A 13,086-nucleotide genomic window follows, 5' to 3' on the forward strand; every position below is an offset into this window, starting at 1 on the left:
GACCATGAAGAAGGGTTTTCTCTCCACCTTAGTCCTAACCATGCGAAAGTGTTTGCTGGAAGATGGATGCATTCATGGTTGTTTTTTTTTTCCATGACTGAAATTGAGACCACCCTTTTCTGCAGTATTTTCCAGGGAGCAGGACTCAAAGTTTCTCCTGATTACGTTTTTCCTTAAAGGGAGCATGAGATGCTGTAATCATAATCATCAGGCAGACCAGCCTGGTTTCCTTTTCTGAGGGGAAATGTTTATTAGCTCTACTTGCTCAAAACTGCTGTGTGAGTTTAAATAATCTGCCATGGGGTTTCTAGGATTTCTGGCTGTGTTATAAACTGAAGTCCTGCTTTCAGATTTGCACTTATGATGGAAATGTTGGTTAAATCTTCATCCCTGTCACAGCTCCTGTCAAGGATTTTCTTTTAGTTCTCTGCTGCCAGAACATACATCTCAGCTGCAGTTTTCAGTGGACCATCCAGTGACATGATGTGGAACATCTATTTCATTAGCATGTAGAGGTCCAGACTGAGGCCATGTCTAGACTACAAAATTAAGCCAACTTTATTTACATCAGGATACAGTCACTGCGGTAATTACATCGCTTGTGTGTGTTTACACTTTGCTACTTATGTCTGCGGTGCACGTCCTCACCAGGAGCGCTTGCACCAGTTGAACTATCAGTGTGGGGCAGTGTGGAACAGCCAGCAACAGTCAATGTAAGCAACAGTGTCTGCACACACTGTGTTGACCTAACTAAATCAACATTGACTCTGCGCCTCTCGTGGAGGTCGAGTTAAGTCAGTGTAACGGGCCAGTTACGTCTGTGGAAGCGAAATTTTACTGTAGATGCTTATATAGGTCACTGTAAGCTGTTTTGCGTCTACCTAACTCTAGAATAGACCAGGACTGAGATTGGGGCCCTATTGTGCTGGTTGATGTATTCACACAGAGCAAGAGAGAGGCTCTCCCCAAAGAATTTACAGTCTAAATAGACAAAACAGACACCCTATGTGGTGACGACGCAGGAAAGGAAACAGAACGCCAGGTCTGTGGTAGCTGAAAAGCCCCTCTACCTCCAGGAACTTTTCCTGGGGCTTTTATTCTTTACACTTCCCTGCTTACAACGCTTCTCATTGGTACAAATCTTGCGCATAGAAAAGCCAGGCAGTATACATGCACATAAGATAAGGAACCCATCTCTTGAGCGCGTGAACACCAGCTGCGAGGGTACAATCAAATCAGCCAAATAAGTTTCCCAAACACAAACGCTGGATTGAAGGTCACTCCTGCCTCGTAGCCATGGGAGCAGTTTGCCGCGCCCGTGGGCTGGCGATTCGGGAGCTATGCATCCCTACAACCCTATCCACTAGACCAGAGGTTCTCAAACTGGGAGGCGGGCCCCTGGGTGGGGGGGGAGGGGAAGGGCAGCAGACTGTATTTGGGGGGAGGGGCGAATGAGCTGCTTTAGGGGGAACAAACTTACTGTGCACATTTTACCCACAGCAATAAATAACTAGCAAAGCTGATTCCTCCAGACATCGTAGCTCCTCAGATGGCGCTGTGCATTTGACTCTAGATGGCACTGTGCATATTGATGGATTTTGTTAACCTTGCATTATACAAAGTTGTTATCATCTGTATGTTAATCTGTTTGCTACGACACGGCATGCACATTTCATTGTAAGCATCGACCACAATCGCTGTTTTGCTTTTGCTCTTATTACAATGGATTGTTGGCTCTGTTCGGATCAAAGCCTTACTTGTTTTTAAATATTTAAGTGAGAGCTGCATATTGCTTTTTTTTATTGGTGTGTGTGTGTATATATATATATATATATACACACACACACACTTGTGTAGCAGGAGGAGGGGGCATAAACTACTACAGACACAAGGGGGGCACAATCAAACAAGTTTGAGAAATACTGCACCAGTCTACACTGCCTCCCATATCTCTCTAGCATGTTCCCAGCTTTGATAGTCCATATTCCTGCCTCTCCCTTCATTTCCCCCCTTTCTCTCCCCCATTTAAAAGCAGTTGAGAGAAACCTAGTTCTCTAAGGGCAGGAAACTGAAACTTGCTCTCAAGACTGCCAATCTTTTCTGCTTTTATTTTTCTTATTGAAACATTTAGGGGCCAGTAGAGAAGACTTGTAATTTCACCAAGGCTCATTTCACCCAAAATTAAGAGTCCTAAGTACTATTTTTTCCCCCAGTGACAGCTTGAACTAGAAGTGTGATGGCAAGAACTTGTGGTTTTGAAAGCGCAAAGTGAAACGTAACTTAATTCAAAATAGTTTTTGATTGGATTTGGGTAGTAAACTGGGTTCTATTTCAAGCTGTGCCTTGGGCTTCCTACCTGATTTTGTGCAAACTTATTAACATCTCAGTTCCCCATCTGGAATAAGCACGTTGCCATCTCGGGAGTGCTGAGGCTTGATTCCTAATTGGCAATGTGTTTGGTGACCCTTGGATTGAAGATGCTAGATGAGCTCAAAGTATTAAAAAGGTAACTGTCCATCGTAACACTTCCTGTTGTAGCTGCTTATGTATTTTTTTTGACTCTTGTGACTATCTACTAAACTTTGTATGCACCTGTACGAGGAAGTTTTCCAGGTTAATCATTGTAAAAAATATGTATATGTTAAATGTACTACATAATATTTTTGAGTGCCTCCTTGTTCTCACATTAAGGGACTAGATGAAGAGGCGTCTTCCCTATTTTTCATTATTCCCTCACGTGTGCCCTTTTTCTTTCTGATCTAAATAGTCCCCATATTGGAGCCATTTTTATTGCAAAACAGGGAGTAGGCATTTCATGCCCTAGCAAGAAGTGGCTGGATAGGTGATGCATAATGTCTGCTTGCACTGTCTGATGAAAAAAGAACATTGGCTGTTTGGTAGTGACCTGATTTCTAATAGCAAAGCAAGTAAGTGATTTTGAGAAGGAAACCCTCACCCTAATGTGCATGGTGGACTAGCAAGTGACAGCCTTAGAAATTTTAGTGACAAATAGTGAACAACTGATGCTGACACTATTTTTAAAAAATATAGTTTTCATACAATACGACCAATTTAAACTCAGGGCTGTAGACGGTTCTAGGTTGATGGAAGAATTCTTCCATTGACCTAGCTACCGCCTCTCAGGGAGGTGGATTTACCACTACAGTGATGTAAGAACTCCTCCTGTCACTGTAGTTAGTGTCTACACTGGGGTGGAAAGAATGTCAGGCTGTCTTACAAAACATGTCCAAAGAGCATGTTAGCTTTGGGAGGAGTCTTCCTGTTCTTTGGTCACTGGATAAAAGTGCAAGGACACTAGCTTCTGCTGAGTGGAGCAGTGAAAGGGGTAACGGGATGAAAAAGGGGTAAAGGTAACCACAAAGGAAGCTGCAGATACTGTTTGGCTCAGGCTTTTTTAAATTTTGGAAGAAATCCTGGACTGAGAAAACATTGCAGTGATTTCAGATGGTGAAATATATTTGATTTATTTAGAAATGCAGTTGCTGTATCATTGAATTACTAAAATATGTTAGGGTGAACATTGTTACGAAAGTTAGTGCCATTTATCCCCTCCTCTCCCTCACACATACCGGAGCACAGAGAGCTGATGTCACTTTTAATCAGCTTCCATCTCATGACACACTCTCCTGTCCCCTCGCCCCTGGAGGGGCTGATAGTCTCATAGTTACAGTTTTCATAATTGAAGAACTATTGGAAAATGTTTTCAAACAGCAATATGTCTCTTGAACTTGCTTCTCAAATGCATATATGGTATGTTCTTGGTACCAAAACTACTGGCGTGTTTAACATTCCCATTCATTTTGAAATTAGTTAAATGCAAACAAAGTTGAAGTACAGGCACAGAGAAAGAAATGAAAGCTTAAGTCATTGTTATGTGCCCAGCTATTGGAGCATCTCTCAGCTGTCCCTTATTTAGTCCCAAAGTTAAACATGTTCCACACAAATTTGGCATCCCCCTCATTTTATTGTTGAAAGTGTATTTACAGCAGAAATAAATAATCATGAAAAAAAAATCCCATGACATTTTAAGTTTCCTCCCTGAATAATTTTTGACCCTTTTTGAATCTGCCACACGTTGTGTTATGCAGAGTATTGTTCTGTGTTTGGGTCTTGGCAGGTTGAGAAGTATGCATAGTAGGCATCTCAGTTCTCGCATCCAAGCAGCGACCTTTATTATGTGTGTCAAGTTTCCATCATTAGAGACTTAAATTTGTCCCTATGCCTCACAAATGGCAAGTGTACTTTTACTATTGTAAAAATGTCATAAAACAGTGCCGGTGTCACTCTAAAGAAAAGGCTCTCACATTATCTGAACATTTCTGCTGTTTTTTTCTTATTTCTTAGTGTGGATCTTGTTCTCACACTTGGATTTCACCAAATTGAGAGGTGGATACTGAAGAATAACCTTCAGTGTGTATTTCCTTCTTTTTCTCAGTTTAAAATTAGACTTGTAATGCCTCTTAAAATCCAGTTTTCTTTTGGCTTAATGGCATACTAAAACACAGCTGCAGACATTGTAGCAGCTTTTCAAATGTAGCAGACACTTTGGCCAAGGCAGTGCCCCACAAGAAGCTTTTATGATTCCATTGCAATGGTAGTTGAGACATCTGCTAACGGATATGCATCCGAACACATGGGCTGTAGGCCACGAAAGCTTATGCTCTAATAAATATTAGTCTCTAAAGTGCCACAAGTACTCCTGTTCTTTCTGCTAACACTGTAACTGGCCCTTTGTGGAGTGAAGAAAATTGAAAACTTCCATAGCCATTTTATTGCTGCTTTGGATCTGGTATGGGGTTAGTTATCAAGTGGCTTTAGAATTCTGGACGTAATTAGAGCATTCCGGCTGCTACAGGTGTGGAATATGCCCAGCGAATACACAGCCCTGACTGGGTTCTTTCATATGTAGATTATATTTCATAAATGCATTGTCACTCTGCAGGAAGTACATTTCTGGATCATGAATCATTTAGCTTTCACCCTCCTGTAACACTGCGAGACGCCTGCATCAATAATTTAAAATTCCTGTTCTCACTTCTCTGATTTATCATTTGTGCTGCCCTGGTCTCCCAATATGTTAGGCTCTGTATAACCATACAAGAAGGCACCGTCCCTGCCACAAGGAGTTTATAGTTTAACATGACACTGGAGGGTGAGAGAATGCTCAAAGTGGAAAGTGTAAGGTTTTCGAGTGAGACAGAGAAATAAATGTTATCAGTGAGCCTCACTGATTTCCTTCCAAAATGAGTGGGTGCTTGTTGAACTCCATGCAAAATCCAACAGCTTTGAAGACGCTCTTTCTTGCCTAGGCCCAACCTTACATGCATTTTTGTATAAGCTTATGTAGCCCTGCATATTCATTTCACCATTGGTTCTCCAACTCTTCTTATGCACATCTCTTCAGAAAAGAAGATCTTTCATAAGGCACCTTCCTTCCCAACAGCTAAATCTTGGTTCTACTTGGTACTCAAAATACTACATGCCCACCAGGAAGTGCTCCAGACCATTAAGCCCTGGACTGTAGTTTGAGAGCAGCTTGTTTATATGTGAGATATTTCTCGTAAGTCAGCAGTTCTTACAGAGGTTCAGACTGAAGATTTGTCTTCACGGCAGTGTTAGCTTGAGGTATAACTCAAGTATTGACCCCAACCTGACAGAAGTCCACACACAAAAATCTCTAGCTTTAGTTAGGTGATACTTTAAACCCTAGCTAGCTGGTCTGTCGGGGGGGTAGTTTGAAGTTCTAATGCATTTGATGCTCAAACTAGCAATGCATTAGGGATGCATCTCAAGTTAGCACAACTCATCAGATGCTAATCCATTCCTCTGTGTAGCTTGAGTGTTGTTTCATAGTGTGGTTGCACTCACTAGAGTTAGGCTAACGAGAGGAATAACTTAAGCTATCTGTTGCAGTGAAGACAAGTCCTTAAGCAAATCACATCTAAAAGTCACAAGTATGTGGTGTTTTCCATATTCCTTTTTTTAATCGGTGTCCTAGTGGATTCTAGAATTTAAACCACCCATCCACCACTTGATTGTGGGCTTCGTGCCACCAGGGGAACCTGTACCGAACTCAGAAATGTTGCCATAAGCAATCTGCTCAGCATCTGATTCCCACAAATGTTGATGTTGCTCTCTCGGAATTTTCAGTTGTGTCCTTCAAGTTCAAGTGCAGTAATCTTCCCAGCCATCTGACTTCCTTAAATGCCCGTTGCAGTGATGGTCTCAAATTCTTAGGGATGCATTCCTGTATGGCACCCCCACAAAGGACTTCTTCAACAGCAGAAAGACAACACACACCACTGTGCAGCCCAGCACTATCCCAACCACTAAGGCAGTGTAGTTGGTACCTGCAGGGAGGAGGGAGAGGAGGCAGATATGATCAATGTATTCAGGACCTCCAAGGGAGAACCATCAGAGATTTTAAGTGCTGGAAGTTGTAGGACAGGCCTCACCCCTGTGAAATGTTCTAAACCTCTTCTAAGCACCAAAGTGCTAGCCATTGGTTTATTTTGATACCCTGTCTCTATCTCTGGAAAAGAAAGACGGAGAGGCAAAAATCCAATAAGCCGCCAACAAGCTCTAGTGTTCAAATGGTATTTTGGGGTGCATTGTGGTATTCATGAAAGTGAGGCACCAGTGTTAGCATGAGGTATAACTCAAGAGTTGCCCCCAGCCTGCCAGCTGTCCACATACAAAAATCTCTAGTTTGAGTTAGGTAGTACTTTAAACCCTAACTAGCTGGTCTGGCAGAGGGTGCAGGTGGAAGCTCTGGTGCAGGTGGAAGCTCTTTTCTCTTGAGAACAGGCTGCTCTCCTTTTATAGATGTTTGTTGCTGTTGAGGCACCTTTTGGTTTGGCCCGATTAGAATTTTCCATAAGGTTGCTCCCATGCTCTCATGCACATGCAATAAGGCCTTCCATGCCCCACCAATGGAGATCATTATTTGTATTAACATCTCTCTAGATTTCAAGATGTACAGGTCTACCTGGAGTCTCCAAAGCAGCAGCTAAAGGAAAAGAACATTAATATGGCAGTTTGTGCTTCATTGGTAGTGGGTGGCATGTAAGTTTTGCCAACTACATCTACACTTTGGAGCCATACCAAACTCTGCTGCTGATGGCTAAGAAAGGAGTGGCTTTCCTTCAGTGACATGGAATGATCCCTATATATCCCTTCCTTACCTTTATAGGGCTACCGGGAGGCTTGAGGACTGTTATCTGGCTACTGCAGCCCCTGTAGTTTGTATACTGATGTACTCTGCATTACTATGGCTTGTAGAAGCTTTTTGTCAGATCAGATGACTGATATGGGCACATGGGGAGTATTTGGTACCTGGTACTGCTCTGCTCAGTGGCATAGAGTCAGCTAGCCCACTCCCCTCTGAGTTTTATATTTTCATGTTGTGATCTAGTATCTTGATGAGATTATGCAACATTGTGATGCTACCAATGAACATATAATCACAATGCTGCAATGCCCAAAACAATCCTGGGGACTCTTTGCTGTGTAAACCTGATTCACACACTGATGGACATTGGGATGATCCCATTTTTGTTACAAAAAACTAAAATGTGGACTATCTAATATTTTACAAGTGACAACCTCCCTCCAATTTTGAGGGATTGTCTGCACCGTTGCCTATGGATCCCCCATTACTGTGGACATTGTGGTGCCTAGAGATTGCCCTGCTTGGAAGTCAAACCTAGAGTGGCCGCTAACTCAGACAGGTCCAAATGCCACTACTCTAAATTCTGGGCATAAGCCCACTCTGCCATTTTTGTAAAATCATGTGCTTGGTGATCATTGCAGTCCTCCAAAACCAAAGTCTTTGTGGTGGCGTGAAACCCTGTGCAACAGGAGCACTCCTAGAGCGAGCTGCTGCTTGTTTCTGTTACATAAGGGCTATGAGTTCTACAATCCTATATTCTCAGTGGTGAGGTTGGTGCTGTGGGATAATACACCAACTGCTCCCAGCCTTCCCTCTCACAGCCTGTTTTAGAAGAGCCTATTAAGTGACAAATGCCTCAGAAATCCAATGACCTCTTACCGCTGGAAGGAGCCTTGGTGATCTGGATTGGCCCAGCGGTGATCCGATGGATATTTGTTTCTAGTATCTTCCATGGCGAATCGTTGCTTTTGAAGGACCTGCACCCTGAAGGGCATAGCCTGGACCTGTTCAAGCTGAGGCACAGCTTCACGTCACAAGTTACAAACACCCCTAGAAACAAGGACAGCTGGCTTTAAGTCCTAGCAGCCTTTACAGTCAGCAATATAGCGCCAAGCCTCCTCTACCACAGCCTGGGAATTTTGACTATTCATGGTTCTGTGGCAGAATTTTCCCCTTGGATACACACTGCGGTTTTGCCATTTGTGTCACTCGCTCTCTTGCATATTCCTGAATTTGGGGTGTGTATGAAACAAAGATGATTTTTGTGAAAATGTTGTCCCGTTTTTCAACCAGCTCTGCTGCAGACGTTTCTGTGCAGCATTCAGGGCCGGTTCCAGGCACCAGCTGAGCAAGCTGGTGCTTGGGGCGGCAGATTGTTCGAGGCGGCATTCTGCCCAATCCTAGGGCGGGATGGCCGCTTTTTTTTTTTTTGTTCCACTCCGGCCAGCCTGTAGGGGGCGGCAGCACGGAGAACCAGAGCACCCTGCAGGGCAGTCCTCTTCCTTCCCTCCCTGCCGACCAGAGCAGAGCCCTCGCGGCAGACGGCAGGAGGTGGCGCAGCGGGAGGGGCCGCGTGGCAGCGCCCCTGCTGTAGCCCTGGCCGCCCTCTTCTGTCTCTCTCCCGCCTGCTCCCTCCCCCTCTGCCCCCACAGCCGGTCCCCCTGCACCTGCGCTCCGGCCATGCTGAAGGGTTTTTTTTGCTTTGCAGTTCTGGCTGCCCCGTTTTTTTTTTGTTTTTGTTTTGCTTGGGGCAGCCAAAAAGCCAGAGCCGGCCCTGGCGGCATTGTTTGTGCCTGTATTTCTGTGCAGGGTGGGGAGTGACTTGTAGGAATAGAGGAGTTAATTTTCAGGAGCTGCATGGAGGAGAGTTTCTCTTTCATGTTTTACATGTTCTGTGGGAGGAGGAAGCTAGAAACCAGGTCACACATTTTTCAGAAGTGCATGATGTGTGAGAACATGCACGGCCCTAATGTAAGCTCCTTCAGAGCTCTCTGGGTATGTAGGAAGAGGCATGCATGTGTATTCTTTTTCTCTGTGTCAGTGAGGGAAGTATCTGTATTAATTTGAAGGAGATGGATGGGAGGTGTGTCCTTCATGTTTCTAATTCTGGAGGAGCTGAGAGAGGAGCCTTTATACCCTATTTGCACAGTATCACAGCCTGTTGAACACCTTGGGTTCTCATCCCAGTATCTCCCAAGAGCCCAAGGGTGTGGCAGTACTGAGCTGTTAGCTATAGTGGTATAAGAAGGAGCAAAGTGGTAAAGTACCTCAGGAATGGTGGTGGCTACTGAGGAGAGCCTGAGGCTGTACACCTTGTCCTTGGAATTTTCCAGAATCACTTCTTTGGGTCCCCCTTTCTTGACTCTCTGCACTGGTTCTTCGACATTAAGGAATGGCTAACCTTGGCCCAGTGTCATTTTTGGAGACAGTCCACATTTTCAGGAAAGGAAGAAATATTTCTCTGTCGGGTTTTTGTTTGTTTCTTTCTTTTTAATGGCAACTATATGAAGGTGCTTGGAGGTCTGGGCTATTACACTTTGTTCTGGGGATGAGCTAGTGATCTTCCTTGGGAACCGAACGTAAAATAGGAATTGCCATATTGAATCAGCAGTGGTCCCTCTAGTCTTGTACCTTGGCAGTTCTGCCTTTCCCCCAGCATTGTTGTGGTAGGTGGCCTCTTCCCCGCAAGGCTAGTGGGGCTGACAGCAATACCATGTAGCAGCAACTCTTTCTCAGTGGATTGTGCCTAGCCCCCTTCTTAGGGATGCAAGGGGGGAGGTTTCCTGCACCCTCTTCCTTTCACCCTTGCACATCGACACAGGGCTGGGCACAATCTAGCAAAATCTGTGGCTTCTGCAAACATGAGAGAAAGCTCAGACCTCTTTGATTTTGGATTACTGTTTTTAAATAGACAAAGCAGCTCTGTATGGCCTGGAGAATCTATAGGAAAGGCAGACTGGGATTTTTCAAAAACCCCACAAGGTGGTGCCCTTGCACCACACAAACCTCTACATTTATAATCAGCCAGTGCCATACTTGATTAATAAAAGATGAAACGCAGAAGCAAAGTGTTAGGGTTTGCAAGTGAACTTCCCTCTACTAATTCCTAGCATCTTACATGCTACTTTTATTTACCTATGCCCTGTGGGTAATCAGCAGCTTCTGCAAGAGAGAGGAAGATGAAAAACCTATTAAACAACCCCCTTTGGCAATAGTATGCAATAGGTATTCATCTACAATTAATATTAAACTCAGCTAGTGAGCGGGAGGTTGCAGACACAGCTGGCCCTTGCCATGTGCTATGGCTGCTGTTGCATTAAGCCCCACTCTCCAGAACCACAGAGAAGAGGAGGGCAGGCTTGCTAGCCATGAAGTCAGGTGTCTACACTCCTCTTATGCCCACCTTTCAAACCTTCGGCCAGTGACAGAAGCCTTGGCTTCCCCACCCCAGTGCCCTATAATAACATGTACCCAGCCACACTGATACGTGCCCCCCCTGCTGCCACAATTATCCTACATGCGTCACCCTAATGGCTAACCCCCGCCCCTCCCCCCAACCCTGACCTACCCAGCTAAACTGCTAAATACTCCCTCTCCGGTGGGTTATGTATGTCTGCCTGCCTGCCTGCCTGCCATCCGGACCTCTTCCTGTGCACAAAATCTAGAGCCAGCCCACCCTGCTGTGTAATCAGCAGCAAGATACTGTATCTGGGCTAGTTACTCACTCACAACCCGGGGGGGTGAGGGGCCAGGACAGCAGTTTAGTTTAGTTTGATGAGTTCCTAGTTTTATGGTGAATCAGCCTGAAGGTTATACAGATCTCCTGCTGTCCTAGACAAACATGCAACCAGGAGCAATGTGGTGAGGGCACTAGGGGAAAGGAGTTCACTGGAATGACGTCACCTGGAGGTAAGAAATGTGATTTTACTCCCCTTAGTCAGGCTGCTTCAGAGATGCTGAGACTGACCCAGGAGAGAAAGCTCCCATTCATCCCTGCAATGCGACATCACACTGAACATCCAGCCAGGGCCGGCTCTAGGTTTTTTGCTGCCCCAAGCAAAAAAATTTTGGGCTGCCCCCAACCCCAGCCCTGGGCTTTCCCCCTCTCCCCCCCAACTGCACCCTCTTGCCGCCCCAGCCCTGGGTCACTGGTAACTCGCTCCCAGGGCGGGTCATTCAGCAGGAATTTTGGATGTGCACAGAACACAGACAGGATTGATTCCCATATGGTTACAGAACTGCAGTAAAGTGGAACAATTTTCAGCTTGTGTGACTGGAGGATATCTGGATGCAAATTATAACACTGTCCTACATAAATGAGGAAAAGTTGAGGTGCCTTTATTATTCTTTTGTTCCGTTCTTTGTTTCTATGGGGAATGCACTATCACGGTCTTCCTTTTAAACAAATAAAACTAAAACTTAAAAAAAAAAAGCAATAGCTGTTGAAAATAGCAATTCCAGTCCTAATAACCACTGGGAAGCATTTCTTGCTCAATTTATTCTACTTTTTCTACAGCAAGTTACAATGGATCAGTATATTTGATTTGGGAGAAATGAAGTAACAGCTGCCCAAACTGAGCTTGAGCACTCCTGAATTTTGAGGGCATTCAATTCTGGAAGGCAGGTGCTAGATTCCCTTTCTGAATATTAGCTAAATCTGAAAAGGAAAAGTCAATTTCTGCTTCCACGGCTCAGAAGTGGAAATCCTCCTAAGTGCCTGGTACTGTATCTAAAGCTGCCCAGTCTAGTAGAGCCTCCCCTCCCTTACTTTTCATTTTAAATTCTAGTGAGATCCACATACCTCCCTTGCTAGGCTTCAGATAGAGAGGTGCACCATCCATTTAGTCCCCCCCAATTCCTTCTTTGGGGGAGAGCCCAGGGCTGGGGCGGCAGGAGGTGCGGGGGGGGGGGGGGGGGAGAGCCCAGGGCTGGGGGAGCAGGGGAGTGCAGGTGGGGCCAGAGCTGGGGCTGCACAGGGTGTGGGTGGGGGAGAGCCCAAAGCTGGGGTGGCAGGAGGTGCGGGTGGGGTGAGAGCCCAGGGCTGGGGTGGCAGGGGGTGCAGGAAGAGCCTAGGACTGGGGAGGTAGGATGTGTGTGTGTGGGGGGGGGGAGGGAGAGCCCAAGGCTGGGGCAGCAGGAGGGTGCAGGTGGGGGCCAGAGCTGGGGCAGCAGGGGGTGTGGGCGGGGGAGAGCCCAGGGCTGGGGCAGCAGGAGGGTGCAGGTGGGGGCCAGAGCTGGGGCAGCAGGGGATGTGGGCGGGGGAGAGCCCAGGGCTGGGGCAGCAGGGGATGCGTTGGGGAGAGAACCCAGGGCTGGGGCAGCAGGGGGTGTGGGCGGGGGAGAGTCCAGGGCTGGGGCAATACAGGAGGGGCGGCAAAAAACCTAGAGCTGGCTCTGTTCCTACCATTCACAGCAAGCTGCAGATTTCAGTTCCATACTCCTTCCCCCTCCCTTTCCTGTTGCTAGTGCCCAAGGGAATGCTGGGAAATGTAGTTCTTTCCCTGCTCCAGAGCTGGCTCCATAGGCAGGGAGCTAACCAAGGAACTACAGCTCCCAGGGCCCCTTGGTGGTTCTCAGCTCTCATGCTGGATTCTTGCGGCCCTTGCAAATCTGCCGCCCCAAGCACCTGCTTGCTTTGCTGGTGCCTAGAGCCTAGGGTTACCATATTTCAACAATCAAAAAAGAGGACAGGAGGAGCCCCGCCCTAGCCCTGCCCTAGCCCTGCCCCTGCCCCTGCCCCTTCCACTCCCTCCCACTTCCTGCCCCCTCAGAACCCCCAACCCTCCCCCCCATGCCTTGTCCCCTGACTGCCCCCTCCTGGGACCCCTGCCCCTAACTACCCCCCAGGACTCCACCCCCTACCTAAGCCTCCCTGCTCCTTGTCCCCTGACTGC

General features: G+C 46.4%; 1 protein-coding gene across 1 annotated transcript in view; it reads right to left on the bottom strand.

The window, feature by feature from the left end:
• Positions 1–182: 182 nt before the first annotated feature.
• LOC101932419 (uncharacterized) overlaps positions 183–13,086 on the bottom strand; it is a 35,338-nt gene continuing 22,434 nt past the window's right edge. The window contains exons 9-11 of the mRNA XM_005290631.5: positions 8,072–8,242; positions 1,356–6,371; positions 183–1,003 (exon numbers count right to left, since the gene is read on the bottom strand). Of these exons, the coding sequence (XP_005290688.4) occupies positions 6,247–6,371; positions 8,072–8,242 (296 nt within the window). The 3' untranslated portion in view covers positions 183–1,003; positions 1,356–6,246. The remainder of the gene's footprint in view (positions 1,004–1,355; positions 6,372–8,071; positions 8,243–13,086) is intronic.

This window comes from Chrysemys picta, chromosome 4, assembly GCF_011386835.1.
Source record: "Chrysemys picta bellii isolate R12L10 chromosome 4, ASM1138683v2, whole genome shotgun sequence".
Classification (NCBI taxonomy): Eukaryota; Metazoa; Chordata; order Testudines; family Emydidae; genus Chrysemys; species Chrysemys picta.